This window comes from Dryas octopetala, chromosome 3 (genome assembly GCF_963921425.1).
Source record: "Dryas octopetala chromosome 3, drDryOcto1.1, whole genome shotgun sequence".
NCBI lineage: Eukaryota > Viridiplantae > Streptophyta > Magnoliopsida > Rosales > Rosaceae > Dryas > Dryas octopetala.
In genome coordinates, this window is record NC_141368.1 from 24,366,938 (window position 1) to 24,386,356 (window position 19,419).

The 19,419-nt window shown below is 37.5% G+C and overlaps 1 protein-coding gene and 3 pseudogenes across 1 annotated transcript; all 4 read left to right on the plus strand.

Moving 5' to 3' along the window:
- The first annotated feature begins 1,862 nt into the window (after positions 1-1,862).
- LOC147291946 (subtilisin-like protease SBT4.3 pseudogene) lies at positions 1,863-4,055 on the plus strand (annotated as a pseudogene).
- Positions 4,056-7,046: 2,991 nt separating this feature from the next.
- LOC147291947 (subtilisin-like protease SBT4.5 pseudogene) lies at positions 7,047-7,889 on the plus strand (annotated as a pseudogene).
- Positions 7,890-9,101: 1,212 nt separating this feature from the next.
- Positions 9,102-11,285, plus strand: LOC147291948 (subtilisin-like protease SBT4.3). Its single transcript, XM_086237527.1, has one exon. The coding sequence runs from the start codon at positions 9,102-9,104 to the stop codon at positions 11,283-11,285; it is 2,184 nt and encodes a 727-aa protein (XP_086093653.1).
- A 953-nt stretch (positions 11,286-12,238) lies between these two features.
- Positions 12,239-16,190, plus strand: LOC147291949 (subtilisin-like protease SBT4.9 pseudogene; annotated as a pseudogene).
- The last annotated feature ends 3,229 nt before the right edge of the window (positions 16,191-19,419 follow it).

Here is a 19,419-nt window from a genome sequence, read left to right on the forward strand (position 1 = left end):
AACAGTCAGGTATGGTGTGCAGGCTAAGAAAGGCATTGTATGGCCTAAAGCAATCACCTAGAGCCTGGTTTGGACGGTTCTCCAAGTCTATGAAAGCTGCAGGCTATAAACAAAGTAATTCAGACCATACACTATTCATTAAACGAAGAGGTAACAAGCGTACTGTACTCATTATATATGTGGATGATATGGTTTTGACAGGAGATGATCAGGAGGAGATGGCCTCGCTACAAACTTACCTGGCTTCTGAGTTTGAGATGAAAGAGTTAGGTAACCTGAAGTATTTCCTTGGGATTGAAGTAGCGAGATCTTCACATGGAATTTTTTTGTCCCAGAGAAAGTATGTCCTTGATCTCTTGACAGAAACAGGTATGCTTGCTTGTAAGCCTGCTGCAACTCCTATTGAGCAGAACCATAAGTTGTTTGAAAGCTACAATTCTGCTCCGACTGACAGAGGAAGATATCAAAGACTTGTGGGGAGATTAATTTATCTAGCTCACACTCGACCGGATATTGCCTATGCTGTTAATGTGGTGAGTCAGTTCATGCATGACCCACGGAAATTACATATGGATGGAGTTGAACGTATCTTGAGGTATCTGAAATCCGCACCAGGTAAAGGGTTGTTATTTAGTAAACATGACCATTTGGATGTTATTGGGTTTACAGATGCTGATTGGGCAGGATCAGCAGATGATAGAAGGTCTACAGCTGGGTATTTCACCTTTGTTGGTGGTAATTTAGTTACTTGGTGAAGTAAGAAACAACAGGTGGTGTCTAGATCCAGTGCCGAAGCGGAGTACCGAGGTATGGCAAATGGTATTTGTGAGCTCCTGTGGCTAAGGAGGTTGTTGATAGATTTGGGGTATAAACTCAAGGTCGCTATGAAGTTATTTTGTGATAATAAATCTGCGATTGAGATTGCTCATAATCCGGTTCAACACGATCGTACGAAGCACGTGAAAATTGATCGTCATTTCATTAAGGAGAAATTAGAGGCTAAGATTGTTGATTTCCCTTTTGTGAAATCTGAAGACCAGCTGGCTGATGTTCTTACCAAGGCTGTGTCGAGTAGGATATTTGATTGTTCACTTATCAAGTTGGGCATGTGTGATGTTTATGCACCAACTTGAGGAGGAGTGTTAAATTCCTAGTTTATATGGGTTTTCTTGTAATTATAGGAATAGATGTATTTGCTATTTAGACCCTCACTTGTACAGGTATAAATACCTTTTTTATATGATTAATAAAATAAGCTGAAATTATTAAACCCTAAACACATTGTTTGACAGATACAATGTAATATTATCGATTGAACGACTATGTACAATGAATCATTTGATGTTAATGTATTTTTTCTATTTTTTTTCTCAGAAAATATATGTTATATATGGAACTACAACTAATTAAGAGTACGTAGACAAATCTAGGCTTTTACAGCAACTATAGAAAGTAGTTGGGCCACAATTAATCATAATCTCTACATATATGGAAGTTGCATATGCGTTCATGAACTTAGAATTGTTGTTAAGCAATCAAATTTGTAGATAAACCTGTAGTAATTCCAAATATGCATTTAAAGGAGGAAAAAAAATCTGGATGCTTAATGGAGATGAGATTTTTTTCCTTAATTTGTACGCACACCAACCAGAGTAGCGAAATCTAGGCCATTACAACATCTTTAGAAATTATTAGGACCAGAATTAAGGCTAATCCGGATCTGTTGACTACGTATATGGAATATTGTTAATGGACATCATGTAATTAAAGGAACAAAATCTGGATTCTTAGTGCACATAAGATTTTGTTTCCTTCATCCCTGTATAAGTTCTCCTCACTGGTTATGCTCTGAGCATCGAACAATGGCTAAGCACAGAGCTCTCCTGCTTTCTTTCGCTTTCCCCGTGCTCATACTCACTATGAGCTTACTGTGCAAAGCCATTGATCATGATGACAGAAAGGTTCATATTGTGTACTTGGGGTCACTTCCTAATGAGATGTACTCACCATTGTCTCACCACATTGGTATACTAGAAAGAGTTGTCCAGAGAAGTTCTGCTGCAGATTTGTTGACAAGAAGTTACAAAAGGAGTTTCAATGGATTTGCTGCCAAGCTCACTGAACATGAAAGAGAAAGGCTTGCCAACATGAAGGAAGTAGTTTCTGTCTTTCCAAGTAGAACTTACCAACTTCAAACAACAAGATCTTGGGATTTCATCGGTTTCAATGATAAAATCAATCGAAATGTCACTGTTGAGAGTGATGTTATTGTTGGTGTGATTGACACTGGAATTTGGCCTGAATCGGAGAGCTTCAAAGATGAAGGTTTTGGTCCTGCTCCCAAGAAGTGGAAAGGTGCTTGTGAAGGTGGCAAAAATTTCACATGCAACAACAAGATCATTGGAGCTCGGTGTTACAATGCATCGTCTGCAAGGGATGAAGTTGGTCACGGAACCCACACAGCCTCAACAGCAGCAGGGAACGCCGTAAAGGATGTGAGCTTTTACGGACTAGCACAAGGTACTGCAAGAGGAGGAGTTCCCTCTGCAAGAATTGCTGCATATCAAGTCTGCACGGCTAAGGGGTGCCCTACAGAAGCTATCTTGAGTGCTTTTGATGATGCTATTGCTGATGGAGTTGACATTATTACAATTTCAATTGGAGCCGAGGGTGCAAGTGATTTCGATAAGGATCCTATAGCAATTGGTGCTTTTCATGCAATGGAGAAAGGGATACTAACCTCAAACTCTGCAGGCAACGATGGTCCTGAAGCTGGCACTGTATCAAGTGTAGCACCATGGATGCTTTCAGTTGCAGCAAGTAGCACCGATCGTCGGATCATTGACAAGATTGTTCTTGGAAATGGAAAGACACTAGTTGGGAGTTCAGTGAACCCTTTCAAATTAAATGGAACAGGTTTTCCCTTGATATATGGAAAAGATGCTTCAAGTGAGTGCTCAGAATTCTTAGCTAGGATTTGTGCAAAAGACTGTCTTGACAGTGATTTAGTTAAGGGAAAGATTGTGTTATGCGATCTTGATCAGTTCCTTGGAGATACTGTGGCACATAATGCTGGAGCACTAGGTTCAATTTTAAACGTTGAGAGAAATGATGTTTCGAATGTTTTCCCACTACCTGGAACAAGTTTAAGCAACCAAGAGTATAATGTGGTCAAGTCCTACATGAACTCCACGAAAGATCCTCGAGCAAACATTTTGAAAAGTGAAGTCATAAAAGATGCTACTGCACCTGTTGTTGCCTCCTTCTCTTCACGTGGACCTAATCCAATTTTACCCGAAATTATTAAGCCAGATATAACTGCTCCTGGGGTAGATATTTTGGCTGCATATTCGCCTACTGCTGTTATCTCAGATAGCCCTGAAGATAAGAGGCGTTTAAAGTATAGTATACTATCTGGAACCTCCATGTCTTGCCCCCATGCCGCTGCTGCAGCTGCATATGTTAAAGAATTCCACCCAGATTGGTCTCCAGCAGCCATTAAATCAGCTCTTATGACTACAGCTTGGCCCATGAATGAAACAAACAATTCCCCTGGTGAATTTTCTTATGGATCTGGACATGTCAATCCTCTTAAAGCTATAAACCCCGGGCTCGTGTACGATGCTTCTAAAGAAGATTACATTAAGTTGCTCTGCTTGGTCATGGATGAGGCCAGAGTTAGACTTATATCAGCAGATAACAACACTTGTCCTACAGGCTCTGACAAAGGATCACCAAAGGATCACAATTACCCTTCACTAGCAGCTGCTGTTACACCAAAAAAACCGTTTACCATTAAGTTTCATAGAAGAGTTAAAAATGTTGGCCTTGCAAACTCCACTTACAAGGCCACAGTCTCACCAAATTCAAAAGTTGACATCAAAGTGGTGCCTGAGGTTCTTTCCTTCAAGTCCTTGAATGAGGAGAAGGCTTTCGATGTGACCATTGTTGGAAGAGGGTTGCCAAATGGATCACAAGTATCTGCTTCACTGGTTTGGTCTGATGGAACTCATAGCGCTAGAAGTCCAGTTCTTGTAAGCACCGTACAAGTTTAATCACAACTTCATTGTTTGTAACATTCCGATATTCATTGTTGGAATGGAAGAAAAAGGTTTCTGACTGTGTTTTAAATTCTTGTAATATGATGAGTTTGATGACCCGAATATGACTGATGCAATTTGAACTTCTAATTTGTTGTTTTCAAAGTCAATATTTTGTGTAATTTGTGATATCTAATCTAATTTGGTACATGGATTGCATATTTATTATACTTAATTTGGAGACTGCATCACTCTCTCTTCGGTAATGTTCGCCCTGAGCATGAAAACCAAGATATGGAATTATGAGGAATTCATTTACTTGTTTTTGGTGGTGGTACAAAATGAGTTGAAAATAATAAAAATATATTAATAAATAAGTTAATATTTTATTGTGAATCAAAATCAATAGTACCCATGTAGCGTGATATTAGGTGTATCTAATATACCGTCACATGGTGTAACCATTCCAACGTGTAATAGTATTACTGGACGGTATATTTATATTAGTAAGCTGGTATAGTATTAAGGGAAAAATTTACAAACAGGACAAATACTTTGATGATTGTTTCATTTCAGGACATTAATTTTAATTCGTGTTAATAAACACATACTTTTATTTTGTGTTAATTAAGAATCCTATTTTATCTCAACTTTGGCCCGACATTAAACTCATCAAAACTCCACCAAATTTAGCAAACTTATACTTGATTTAAAGTTATGTATTTTCTCTTTACAACCATATAAATATCACTCAAATCAGACATCTACAACTCCAGATAATTGGCTCAAAAGTAGGGTACCCGCAACTGTCCAATCTGACCTTTAGGAAAAAATTTGGAAAATCAGACAGTTTCAGGTACCCTACTTTGGGGCCGATTATCTGGAGTTGTAGAGATCCGATTTGGGTGATCTTTATATGGTTGTAAAGAGGACATGCATATCTTTAAACCCAGTATAATTTTTCTGAATTTGGTGGAGTTTTGATGTGTCCAACATCGGGCCAAAGTTGAGATAAAAACTGAAAAAAAAAAAAAACATGGTCCTTAATGACACAAAATGAAAGTATGTGTCCTTCATTAACACGAATCAAAATTAATGTCCTGAAATGAAACAACCATCAAAGTATTCCATCAAAGTATGTGTCCTGTTTGTAAATTTTTCTCATCAAAATTAATGTCCTGAAATGAAACAACCATCAAAGTATTAATAATATTTTCTCATATTATAACATGTTAGATTGGTTACACCACGTGGCGGTATATTGGTTACACAGAATAATTTCTCTAACTCCTGACATACTATGTTGGCTTTAATTCTTAATGTTCATTTTTTTATTTTTTTATTTTATTTTTTATAATGGATTACATGTAAACGTACCTTATGTAATGTTATCCACAGACATCCAGACAAGAAGACATTTTAAATTCCTATCATTTCATTTTCTTTTGCTTATCTTTTACTTTCCTTTATTCTTTCCTAGCTTGCTTCCTTTAGTTACCAAACAGATTGAGGGTTTTGCATTATTTATTTATTTTTCTTCATTCTGTAAATTAAATAAGAGCTCTAGTAAAAGGGCTGTGTTTTATCTTTTCTTGATATGAGTTGTGGTATTGTGTGATTATTCCCCTCTAGGCTCTAGATAGAAGAAATTGACAGGAGGGCGTGTTCATCAAAATGGGAAATTGTTAGTGTTTGCTGTGTTGTTTGGATTTGTGGATTTCAGTTGTTTTTTTTTTTTTTTTTTTTTTTTTTTTTTTTTTTTTGTAGAAAGCAATAACATTTCATTAAAACAACCAAAAAGGCATACAAAATACAAAGTTATGGAAAGAAGCCATACAACAATAGGGCCAACAATCTAAAAGCTTACAAAGAAATAAGAGCCCACTCTCGTAACATCGGTACGAACAAACACTACAACTGCCAAACAGAGCCAGTGAGGCCCCGTAGAAATTAGCGAACTAGTTGCATTTGGGTCCACAATCCAACCAACATCTCTAAACGAATCTAACAGTAGATCTAGGTGGCTGATCGGGTAGTAGTAAACGGTACGACCGGTACCAACGAGCATAGTGATATCCCTACACCTTGTGATGAGAACCAGAGACAAACTGGAAAAAAGATCTTCATAGAGCAACTAAGCGTCGCTAAAGTAGGATCTGACGCCGCACAACGCGCAGATTGTGCACAACACCGTGGACAGACCAAACCAGAGCGATCAAAAAAGCTCTCCTTTATTGAGAAGAAAAAACTCTCAAATGGAGAGATGAAAAAGCTCTCACAAAGAGGGAGGAGAGTATTCCTTAGTATAAACCAAAATAGCAAACGAATAAGAAAAGGAGAAATGAGAGGCGGGGGTAGGAGTAGCGGGCCTGTAAGAAACATAGGAGAGAGAAGAGAGGTGGCAGCTAGGGTTTTCTCGACCTGTGGATTTCAATTGTTAATCATTTTCACTATGAAAATGGTGACCGAAGACAATATGTTTCCAAGTCCAAATGTAACCTGTATGGATATTTTTCTTGTACTGATCTATTGTCTTTTCATTCAAGGTAAGTGCTTAAACTAAGTAATCTGCAATCTCGTCTAATGATGTATTGTTAAAGGCTTAATTGTGTTTTAATCACCCATAGGTTTAGTTGATTCCTACTTTAACACTCAGATGTTTATTTGTCCAACTTTATCACCTACAACTATTTTTCGTATCTCACTTTATCTTTTTTCGTCAATTCCATCACCCAAGCCGTACAAAATGATGACGTGGCAGAGGCTTTCTAGTCATTTCGTAGACTTGGAAAAAAAATAAAATAAATAATTCGCATATTTAAAAAGATTTGTAATGTCGCACCTACACGGGCATTGTGGGCCTATTTTTCGCTCATGTATGTAAGTTGCCATGTGTACAAAAAAATTAATAAAAAATGCTAAAACTTTTTTATTTTACCATCAATTAAAAAATAAACCCATCTCCTTCCTCCCTCCCTCCCTCCCCCACCCCAAACCACCACCTCCATGTCCATCTCCATCCTCCCTCCCCTTCCTCGCTCCACCCCCAGTCGCCAACTTCCCTCACAGCATGTTGAAGCTGGCCGGAGGGGAGTGGGGCAGGGCTTGGGTGGGAGTGGAGGGAGGGGTGTTGCAATTGGAGGCGATGGTGCAACTGATTTCGATAAGGATCCAATAGCAATTGGTGCTTTTCATGCAATGGAGAAAGGGATACTTACCTCAAACTCTGCAGGCAACGATGGTCCTGAAGCTGGTACTGTATCAAGTGTAGCACCATGGATGCTTTCAGTTGCAGCAAGTAGCACCGATCGTCGGATCATTGACAAGATTGTTCTTGGAAATGGAAAGACACTAGTTGGGAGTTCAGTGAACCCTTTCATATTAAATGGAACAGGTTTTCCATTGATATATGGAGAGGATACTTCAAGTAAGTGTTCAGGATTCTTAGCTGGGATTTGTTATAAAGACTGTCTTGACAGTGATTTAGTTAAGGGAAAGATTGTGTTATGTGATCTTGATCAGTTCCTTGGAGGTACTGTGGCACATAATGCTGGAGCACTAGGTTCAATTTTAAACGTTGAGAGAAATGATGTTTCGAATGTTTTCCCACTACCTGGAACAAGTTTAAGCAACCAAGAGTATAATGTGGTCAAGTCTTACGTGAACTCCACGAAAGATCCTCGAGCAAACATTTTGAAAAGTGAAGTCATAAAAGATCCTGCTGCACCATTTGTTGCTTCCTTCTCTTCACGTGGACCTAATCTAACTTTACCCGAAATTATTAAACCAGATATAATAATTCGCCTAGTGCTGTTATCTCCGATAGCCCTGAAGATAAGAGGCGTTTAAACTACAGTATACTATCTGGAACCTCCATGTCTTGTCCCCATGCCGCTGGTGCAGCTGCATATGTTAATCACAACTTCGTTGTTTGTTTCATTCAGAACTTCATTGTTGGAATGGAAAAGGTTTCTGATTGTGTACCTGAAACTTTTTTCAAATGAGTTAAATTCTTGTAATAAAATCAAGCCAAACTGTGGGGCCATTTGCTACTTGGAAACCTGATTATGAACTTGTTGCATACCTTTTGAATATGAACTTGGTTTAAAGAGCTTAAGAAATGAACTTCACATAAATTTATTTTATGATCACCCAAAGATAAAACCTTTTCATTAGAAACTGAAACGAGTAATCTCTTTCATTCTGTGATGGTAAATCATCTCAACTAATTAAACCAGTTCACTAATTCCTAATGAAAAAAGTTAAAATTTGATTTCTTTTATTTGATTTTACTACATTTTCTCAGCAACCAGCCAACCAAATTACCAAAGTATGAAAGAAGATTATCTCCAAAGTATCACTGAGAAGTGAGAACCACACAATGTTTCTCTTTCTGCTTCCCTATAAATAAAAGTTCCTTTCAGAAAAATCAAAGTACATTTTTGACAGTATAAAAGTGATAAAATTGTGTTATCGTTTTAATTAGAGAGAGATAAATGACATAGAATAAGACCATTTCAACAGAAGAAAACGTTTAGACATGAGCTTCCTGTCCTTTTTACTTTTCTCAACCGAACATATTATAAGGAAAAATAAAATCTCCAAAAGAACACCGATTGTTTTCTTTTTGGTGATATCGATGCTTTCCTATTGTGGCAAGGCCAAATATAGATAGAATCTAAAGCAATTCAATTACTTGATATATTTGGATTTTTGTCATCCTACAAGGAAAGTGTGGTCAGCCGAGTAGCCAAATAAAGACTCTTGCAATATCTTTAGAAATTATTAGGGCCAAATAATGATAGAATCTAAAGCAATACAATTTCTTTATACATATGGATTCTTGATAATCCTGATATGTAACATACATATATATATATGGAATGAATATGAACTTGGAATTGTTTTCAGGGAAACAAATCCTGTGTAGGCATTTTTAATTCCAAATATGCATTAAAAATAAAGGAATGAAATCTGGATGCTTAATTGAAAGGAAATTTCATGTCCTTCATCCCAGTATAAAGTACTCCTTACCAGTTACGTTTTTGAGCATTGAAAACAATGGCTAAGCATAGAGCTCTCCTATTTTCTTGTGCTTTCCCCATTTTTGTACTCACTCTGAGCTTATTGTCCAATGCCATTGATGAAGATAGAAAGGTTCACATTGTGTACTTGGGGTCACTTCCTAATGAGGTGTACTCACCATTGTCTCACCACCTTGGTCTACTACGAAGAGTTGTAGAGAGCAGTTCTGCTGCAAATTTGTTGATAAGAAGTTACAAAAGGAGTTTCAATGGATTTGCTGCCAAGCTCACTGACCATGAAAGAGAAAGGCTTGTTAACATGAAGGAAGTAGTCTCTGTCTTTCCAAGTAGAACTTACCAACTTCAAACAACAAGATCTTGGGATTTCATCGGTTTCAGTGAGAGAATCAATCGAAATGTCACTGTCGAGAGTGATGTTATTGTTGGGGTGATTGACACTGGAATTTGGCCTGAATCGGAGAGCTTCAAAGATGAAGGTTTTGGTCCTGCTCCCAAGAAGTGGAAAGGTGCTTGCAAAGGCGGCAAAAATTTCACATGCAACAACAAGATCATTGGCGCTCGGAGTTACTATTCATTGTCTGCAAGGGATGAAGAAGGTCATGGAACCCACACTGCCTCCACGGCAGCAGGGAATGCTGTAAAGGATGTGAGCTTTTACGGACTAGCACAAGGTACTGCAAGGGGAGGAGTTCCCTCTGCAAGAATTGCTGCATATCAAGTCTGCACGGCTATGGGGTGCCCTTCAGAGGCTATCTTGGGTGCTTTTGATGATGCTATTGCTGATGGAGTTGACATTATTACAATTTCAATTGGAGGCGATGTTGCAACTGGTTTCGATATGGATCCTATAGCAATTGGTGCTTTTCATGCAATGGAGAAAGGGATACTAACCTCACACTCTGCAGGCAACAGTGGTCCTCGGGCTGGTAGTGTATCAAGTGTAGCACCATGGATCCTTACAGTTGCAGCAAGTAGCACAGATCGTCGATTCATTGACAAGGTTGTTCTTGGAGATGGAAGGACACTAGTTGGGAGTTCAGTGAACACTTTCACATTAAATGGAACAAGTTTTCCGTTGATATATGGAAAAGATGCTTCTAGTCAATGCTCTGAATTCTTTGCTAGGAATTGTGCAGCAGGTTGCCTAGACAGTGATTTGGTTAAGGGAAAGATTGTGCTATGTGATCAGTTCGGTGGAAACATTCAGGCTCATAAAGCTGGTGCACTAGGTTCTATTTCAAACACTTCAAGACTTGATATTGCATTTATTGTCCCACAACCTGCAACTGGTTTAAGCTTCCAAGATTATGATGCGGTCAAGTCCTACCTGAACTCCACGAAAGATCCTCGAGCCAACATATTAAAAAGTGAAGAGATAAAAGATCCTGCTGCTCCTATTGTTGCTTCCTTCTCTTCACGTGGACCTAATCAAATTTTACCAGAAATTATTAAGCCTGATATAACTGCCCCAGGAGTAGATATTTTGGCTGCATATTCGCCTGTTTCTCCTATCACAATTAGCCCCGGAGACGATAGGCGTGTAAAATACAGTATACTATCTGGAACCTCCATGTCTTGCCCACACACTGCTGGTGCAGCTGCATATATTAAAACATTCCACCCTGATTGGTCTCCAGCAGCCATCAAATCATCTCTTATGACTACAGCTTGGCCCATGAATGATACCGACAATTCCCCTGGTGAATTTGCTTATGGATCAGGACATATCAATCCTCTAAAAGCTATAAACCCCGGTCTTGTGTACGATGCTTCAAAAGAAGATTACATAAAGTTGCTCTGCTTGATCTTTGATGAGACCTTAGTTAGAGTTATATCAGGAGATAACAGCACTTGCCCTACAGGCTCTGACAAAGGATCGCCAAAGGATCACAATTATCCTTCAATGGCAGCTAATGTTACACCAATGAAATCCTTTACGATTAAATTTGGTAGAAGAGTCAAAAATGTTGGCCTTGCAAACTCCACTTACAAGGCCAAAATCTCTGCAAATTCTAAGTTTGACATTGAAGTGGTGCCTGATGTTCTTTCCTTCAAGTCCCTAAATGAGGAGAAGACTTTTGATGTGACCGTCGTTGGAGAAGGAATACCAGATGGATCACATGTATCTGCATCGTTGGTTTGGTCTGATGGAACTCACAATGTTAGAAGTCCAATTCTCATAAGCAGCGTAGCAGCTTAATCACAATTTCATTGTAACTGATGAGAACTTCGATCATTTTTGGAAAGCAAATAAATTTTCTGATTGTATCTTATGCCAGCTTTTTCAATATCGTTAAGTTCTTTTGTATTAAATAATGCCAAAACATGTATGGAGCATTTGTTACTAAAAAAGTTGATTGTGAATCCATGATACACCAAAAATAAGAAAGCATTTTTAATAGAAATCCATATGGTAACAAGATATACATACCTATTGCAAAGATGCGAAGCAGAACACATCATTAATTAGTATAGCATTGAAAATTACTGAAACTGGTCAAAAGCATTTTGAGATCTTCAATAAGCCAAAAAAAAAAAACCCAGTTTGATCTTCAAGTTATGCTTACTTTTATGTTTAAAAAAATAAAAACTAAATTATATTTGATTTTATAATTATTTTACCAAATAATAGTTGTTCAATAATTTCAATTTTTATTTTTGAAACAATAAAAGTTTAATTTTAGTGCATATATAAGTTTTGTCTTCTTTTCATTTTGTTAGAGTTTTTAATCCTAGTTTCTTTTTTGTAAAGATGTAAAGAAAAAAGAAAAAAAGTGGGGCCCAAAAGTCTTTGAGCATGTTTTGAAGGGGCTATTTAAATTTCAAATTTTCCAAAAAAGTAAAAAAATAAGGGAAACTATTAGGGATCTTGCAATATATTTGGAAACTATTAGAGTTAAATAATGATAGAATCTACAGCAATACAATTTCTTGAATGTACATGGATTCTTGATAATCCTGATATGTAACATATATGGAATGAATATGAACTTGTAATTGTTTTCAGGCAATTGAAACAAATCATGTGTAAGCATATTTAATTCCAAATATGCATTGAAAAATAAAGGAAAGAAATCTGGATGCTTAAATTTAATGTCCTTCATCCCAGTATAAAGTACTCCTCACCAGTTATATTTTTGAGCATCGAAAACAATGGCTAAGCATGGAACTCTCCTATTTTCTTGTGCTTTCCCCATTTTTGCACTCATTAATTGTGAGCTTATTGTCCAAAGCCATTGATGAAGATAGAAAGGTTCATATTGTGTACTTAGGATCACTTCCTAATGAGGTGTACTCACCATTGTCTCAACACCTTGGTCTACTACAAAGAGTTGTCGAGAGCAGTTCTGCTACAAATTTGTTGATAAGAAGTTACAAAAGGAGTTTCAATGGATTTGCTGCCAAGCTCACTGACCATATGCATGAAAGAGAAAGGCTTGCTAACATGAAGGAAGTGATCACAGTAATGGAAGAAGCAAAAGAAATGCTCTAAAGCTTAGAGAGAACAAGAAAAACTCATGTGTTTTTATGATATTGCATTACAATGAAAAATGAACTAATCCAAGTCTATATACTGGACTCAACGAAAACAGGATTAACTGAACTAAAGCAACATTCTAACCAACTTATTCATTTCTAACTAATGCCATATGTCATAATCCTAAAGGCTATACTAGCACCACTAAAACATTGACAGTTGTACAGTCAGCTAGTTTAGTCAATAGTCAGTCAACATCCCCCCTCAACCTCAGCAAGGGGACCGAGCCTGAGGTTGCAACAATGTTGATGATGCAAAGGACTATGAAAGAGAGGAGGAGAAGAAAGAACCATACATAGATCAACCTACCAAGATCAACATCTTCTTTCAAACATAACCAATCTTTCAAACAGAACCAATAAGCTTGAACCAACCCTAAAGCTGTCCTTTTCCCATTTACACTTGAGTCTTCTTTGTCAGATTTGGCCAAGGGACAGAATTCTGATGAGAACAGCAAAACCATGAGTAGCACATACTGCTTGTTGTCACTACTCAGTAAAACAACAACGGCTCTTTATTTGTAAAGAGAATCCAGCTCACGTATACAATAGCAAAGCATACTCTGCCTACAAATCTCACGATTTCCCAAATCTGCAACATGTACATTGAAATAATTCTCAATAAAATCTTCACTCCTTGGAGATAAGCATGCACCCCTAAATGATCCATTTGCATCATCAACTAGTGAGATATTACTTGTATTTGACAACATTTGTCTATAAAAAAGTTGATTCACTTGCTTAGTTTCCACTTGTGTGACATGATCAACTAGATTGCCATTTGATTTTGATGATGTGTCTGCTTGCAAAAACATGTTATCATCTTCTAGTAGTGGAATAACGCTTCTTTTAGTTTGCTATCTGTCTTTTCTCCTCTTCAACAAATCACTTTCTTTATCAATGAAATGAACAATTTCACAATCACGAGCACTAGCAAGAACATCATTGGCACATGATTGCAAAGAGTGGTCTGGATTTGAAATTTTCTGCTGATGAGCTTCAAGAATTGACTGCCTAGATTCATGATTATCATCTTCACTACAGCTGGTATTACTATCAGATGATGCCACTGAATAAGACTTTGCAGATAACTTTTATTCCTCTAAGTTATGGTGACTATGAAGAATATCCTCTTGATAATGAAGGGGTGATCCTGGGCAAGCATTTACCACATAACCAATTTGGTCAAAGTAGTGGGCATGCAAAGCAGTAGGAATATCCAAGAAGGAACCATCTAAGTCGAAAATATTTGTACAACTCTCATCTCCTGATGCTTGAGTGTAGTCTGAACCATATCTTGAGTTTGCTGAAGGTGGTGCTGAGCCTTGATAAACATAGTTTGATCTGTTGAAGCAATCTAAAGCCACATGACCTTTTCTACCACAAACTTGACATTCCACAATAGTACCAACATTCTGAGATGATCCATCTCTATCAAAGCAATTGACAGCAGTGTGTCCTCTTCTACAACAGATTTGACACTCAGGAATCTGTCGACCCCCATTGTTCCAGTTATTTGCACCCCAATGGTTGTTAAACTTGCCATTTCCACCATAATTCCAACCTCTATGACCACCAGTATTAAACCTACCTCCATTGTTACCCCAGTAACTTCCAGAATTCCCATTTCTACCTTCATTTTTGTTCCAGTAACCACCACCACCACCATGACCATTATTATTCCATCTTCCAGCATTGTTATAACTTCCTCTAGAGTAACCACCATTTGAGGGATGATTATAACCTCCATCTCCATTGTAAACACTTCTTGCAGTATGCCCAGAATTATCATTGCTGTGATAAGAATTTCCAGAATTTGATCCATAACCATTAGAACCATTAGTACCAATGTTGCCATTAGAACTTGCTGGATAGCTTGATTTAGGCACAGGAAGCTTAGCTACCACTGCAGACATAGTCTGAGTAGAAGCCAAAGCAAGAGCTAGCTTCTTATTAATATCATGTTCAGCAGCAAGAAGTTGAGATCAAAATTCCTTCATAGACATAGGACCCTGATGACCTCTTAATACAGCCTTCACAGGATCAAATTCATCAGGAAGACCATTTAATGCAACCAGATAAACATCATCATCTGTAACATACACTCCTACATCAGCTAACTGAGCTTTAGCATGTTTAATCCTCATTAGAAACATCTCAACATTATCAGCACCTTTCTGCAGAGTTTGAAAATCAGTTTTGAGTTGCATAATTGTGGCTCTAGAATCAGTACTGTACCTTTCTCTAACATTCATCCATGCTTCATGAGCAGAAGAACAATCCAAGATATACTCCATAGAATCCTCAGTAATCGATGCCATCAAAAGAAAAACAGTAATGGAAGAAGCAAAAGAAATGCTCTAAAGCTTAGAGAGAACAAGAAAAACAGAAAAATGAACTAATCCAAGTCTATATACTAGACTCAACGAAAACAGGATTAACTGAACTAAAGCAACATTCTAACCAACTTATTCATTTCTAACTAATGCCATATGTCATAATCCTAAAGGCTATACTAGCACCACTAAAACATTGACAGTTGTACAGTCAGCTAGTTTAGTCAATAGTCAGTCAACAGGAAGTAGTCTCTGTCTTTCCAAGTAGAACTTACCAACTTCAAACAACAAGATCTTGAAATTTCATCGGTTGCAGTGAGAAAATCAATCGAAATGTCACTATCGAGAGTGATGTTATTGTTGGTGTGATTGACACTGGAATTTGGCCTGAATCCGAGAGCTTCAAAGATGAAGGTTTTGGTCCGGATCCTGCTCCCAAGAAGTGGAAAGCTGCTTGTAAAGGCGGCAAAAATTTCATTTGCAACAACAAGATCATTGGAGCTCAGAGTTATAATTTATCGTCTGCAAGGGATGAAGAAGGTCATGGAACCCACACTGCCTCCACAGCAGCAGGGAATGCTGTAAAGGATGTGAGCTTAACTTTTACGGACTAGCACAAGGTACTGCAAGGGGAGGAGCTCCCTCTGCAAGAATTGCTGCATATCAAGTCTGCACAGCTAAGGGGTGCCCTTCAGATGCTATCTTGGGTGCTTTTGATGATGCTATTGCTGATGGAGTTGACATTATTTCAATTTCAATTGGAGTCGATGGTGCAACTGATTTCGATAAGGATCCAATAGCAATTGGTGCTTTTCATGCAATGGAGAAAGGGATACTAACCTCAAACTCTGCAGGCAACGATGGTCCTCTAGCTGGCACTGTATCAAGTGTAGCACCATGGATGCTTTCAGTTGCAGCAAGTAGCACTGATCCAAGTGAAGTTATATCTAATTTTACCCGAAATCATTAAACCAGATATAACTGCTCCAGGGGTAGATATTTTGGCTGCATATTCGCCTAGTGCTTTTATCTCCGATAGCCCTGATGATAACAGGCGTTTAAACTACAGTATACTATCTGGAACCTCCATGTCTTGTCCCCATGCCGCTGGTGCAGCTGCATATGTTAATCACAACTTCGTTGTTTGCTTCATTCAGAACTTCATTGTTGGAATGGAAAAGGTTTCTGATTGTGTACCTGAAACATTTTTCAAATTAGTTAAATTCTTGTAATAAAATCAAGCCAAACTGTGGGGCCATTTGCTACTTGAAAACCTGATTATGAACTTGTTGCAAAATGGTTGCAAAATGTCTACTTATTGCATACCTTTTGAATATGAACTTGGTTTAAAGAGCTTAATTAAGAAATGAACTTCACATAAATTTCTTAACTTCTGGATTTTATTTTTGGGTGAGGGCCGGGAGAGAATGAGAGAAACTTTTGGATTTCGGGGGTTTTAAAATTCTTAACTTCAAATTACTAAAATGCCTCTCACCTTTAAATGTCAGTAACTTTCAAACTGTAACTCCAATTGACGCACGGTTTGCGTTTACACGTTCGTGAACCCAATATCTTTCCAATGAGACCAAAATTACGATCAAAAACCCATTATTTGAAATAGTCAACTTTTGGACAACCCAAGTTATAAAAATTAATTAAGTAAAATAAACATTTTCAAAACCAATCACCCCCCAATTTATTTCCTTAGCTTAATTCTTTGTAAAAACAAGATAAATTATAAAAGAAAATTTGAATTTCCGGAATATTACAAGATGGATCACATGTATCTGCATAGTTGGTTTGGTATGATGGAACTCACAATGTTAGAAGTCCAATTCTCATAAGCAGCGTAGCAGCTTAATCACAATTTCATTAATGTAACTAATGAGAACTTCATTTTTGGAAAGCAAATAAATTTTCTGATTGTATACTCTGCCTTTTTCAATAACGTTAAGTTCTTGTATTAAATTAATGACGTAGCGTAACACGCAATTAGGGAAAACTAGCGTTAACCCTAAGAAAAAATCTGGAGTCCACCAGAAATTAGAGAGAAATCTCAAGGTTTTCTGATTAAAATGATAATATTCAATCTTACAAACAGCCAAAAAGGTTGCTTAAATACGTTCAGAACACTAGACGTTCGAAATTCAAAACAAAAATAAAAATGGAAATAAAGTGCAATTTAGGAAACTTATTCAAAAACACTAAATTGCTTATTTGAAGCCCTAAACAAAGGAATTTGGCCAAAATAGGCCCTCGACCATCGCTTATGGCGATGACTTGGATTTGTCTCGTCGTTCCCTTCGAATCGGTATATCATGGGCCCATTTCGGATACTGGGCCGGATTGAGGCTTGTTCCTTTTCTTGACCTTCTGACGGTCAAGTTGTTGCATGAACCGTTCTACATCAATTAATAAAGCCAAACCATGGAGCATTTGTTACTAGAAAAGTTGATTGTGAATCCATGATACACCCAAAATAAGAAAGCATTTTTAATCGAAATCCAAATAGTAACAAGATATTTACCTGTTGCAAAGATGCAAAGCAGGACACATCATTAGTATAGCAAGGGAATGCTAGTGATATAATTAATTTCGACATAACTAATAATAAATCAAATGTAACACACAAGTACGATTTTGAGTTTCTCACTCTAAGTTATGCCCTTTATGGGCTTACAATTTTCCTTTACTATGAAAGTGGAGAAATTTTTCGGCGGTTAGAGAATTCCATTTTACAATTGTCATCCCAGACTAAAATAGTTAATTATTAAAATTCACACTTTCTCACATTAAGCAGTAATCAATAAAAGCTATATATACATAATAATATATATTTTTTTTTTTTGAAAAATAATGTGACAAAGACGGTGTGCAAATTGTGTCATAAAAATGAGCATAAATATCTTTTATGGCGTGCAAATTGTGCCTTAAAAATAAAATTTACGGCGTGCATTACGTGACGACATAGCTTTTCATGGCGTGTGCTCGCATGCTGTAAATGGTCAATTTTGGTGCCAATTGGCTAGTTTCCTTTCTCTTGTTGAAGAAAGCTAGTGATGAGATTGTTAACCCGAAGCGCACCTTCAACAGAAATATTCAGCACCCTCTAGTTTGAAGAGCCTCAGAAAAGGCTTACTGGTAGAGTTATGAATGCAATCTATTCGAAACCATTCATTAAAGTAGCAGTTTTTATCCGGTCCAATCCCGAAAGGGTATGGGATGTTCACATCTCCACAAAGAGATGTGCAAGTAGGCTTTTCTATTGGTGGTGCTGCAAATTCTGATATTGATGATGATAATGCTAGTATTGTTGTACTTATGCTCCATATATAACAACACAAGGGTAGTTATATGAACTAACAATTGCATAATTGTAGTACTCATTCCTCTTCCTTTTCCTCCTCTACTCTCTTACAAGTATGAAGCTGTGCTTGTAAAGGAAATTAATAATTATATATCAAACTTCGTGGAAAGAAAACAAAAAACAAGTTGAAAAGTATAAGATTCCCTAAAAACAAATTCAGCTTATAGGAAAAATTTTAAAAAATATATATTTCTTTTTTCTTTGGGTGCATAAAAAATTATTTCTGCTTGTGTCTTATAAATATCCCTCGATAGAACGCAAGGGAACAATATGTGAGTAGGCCAGTAGGGTATTCTCTTCTGTAATTTTTAGTGTTATAAGAATTGTACAATATGTGCCTGTATATTACAAGCAGCTGCATATACTTGACTTATACTAAAGACTAAAGAGAAGTCTAAGTGTTGCTTTCTATATCAATATAGCCACAAAAAATAAATGAAAAGAAAATGCATGGAGTCGACTTGACTCTTGAGTCATATAGTTAATGAGACAAATAAATGCAGTAGTCGAGTCGATGGTGAAGGTCAACAGACTTGCGGTCTTTTTGGTTAATTGATTTTAAGAATACAAGCATATGGAGAGCTGTGCTTCCGTGACATTAATATGAAGGATGAGGGGCCGAATGGCAAGAATGTGGCATTCGTTTGGCGAAGAATGGCCGGGTTGCGCACGTAGAAGGGTAATTCAGTAATTTGTAGTTTCGGGGTCTTTCAGTTGGAATTTGGAGAATCTAAAAATACTGGTAAATCCAGGAGGTCGAAACGAGTCCAACGCAACTAACAAATCATCATTTGGCGTTCGGATGAATTTATTATGGGTTATTATGACTCCTCGCACAAGTTGATGTTTCCTCATGGTTTATGAAGAAATGTTTAAAATGCTCTTTAGGGAGAGGCATGGTGTCAGGCTCTCCACCGCCCTCGACGCCTGCATCTATATATGGGGCATTAAGCAAGCTACTCTAAAAACATTTGGGGACCTAGAGGCAGGCACATGACTTCCGAAGGGCAGTCATGTGTCTCTGTAGGACAGAAGGTCCCATGGACAGTACAAGTGAGCGAGAGAGCTTGTATTGCGCTAGGAAAGCGCACACA

Excerpts from the sequence above, each read along its gene's own strand:
- LOC147291948 (XM_086237527.1), top strand. The coding sequence starts at position 9,102 with ATGGCTAAGCATAGAGCTCTCCTATTTTCTTGTGCTTTCCCCATTTTT.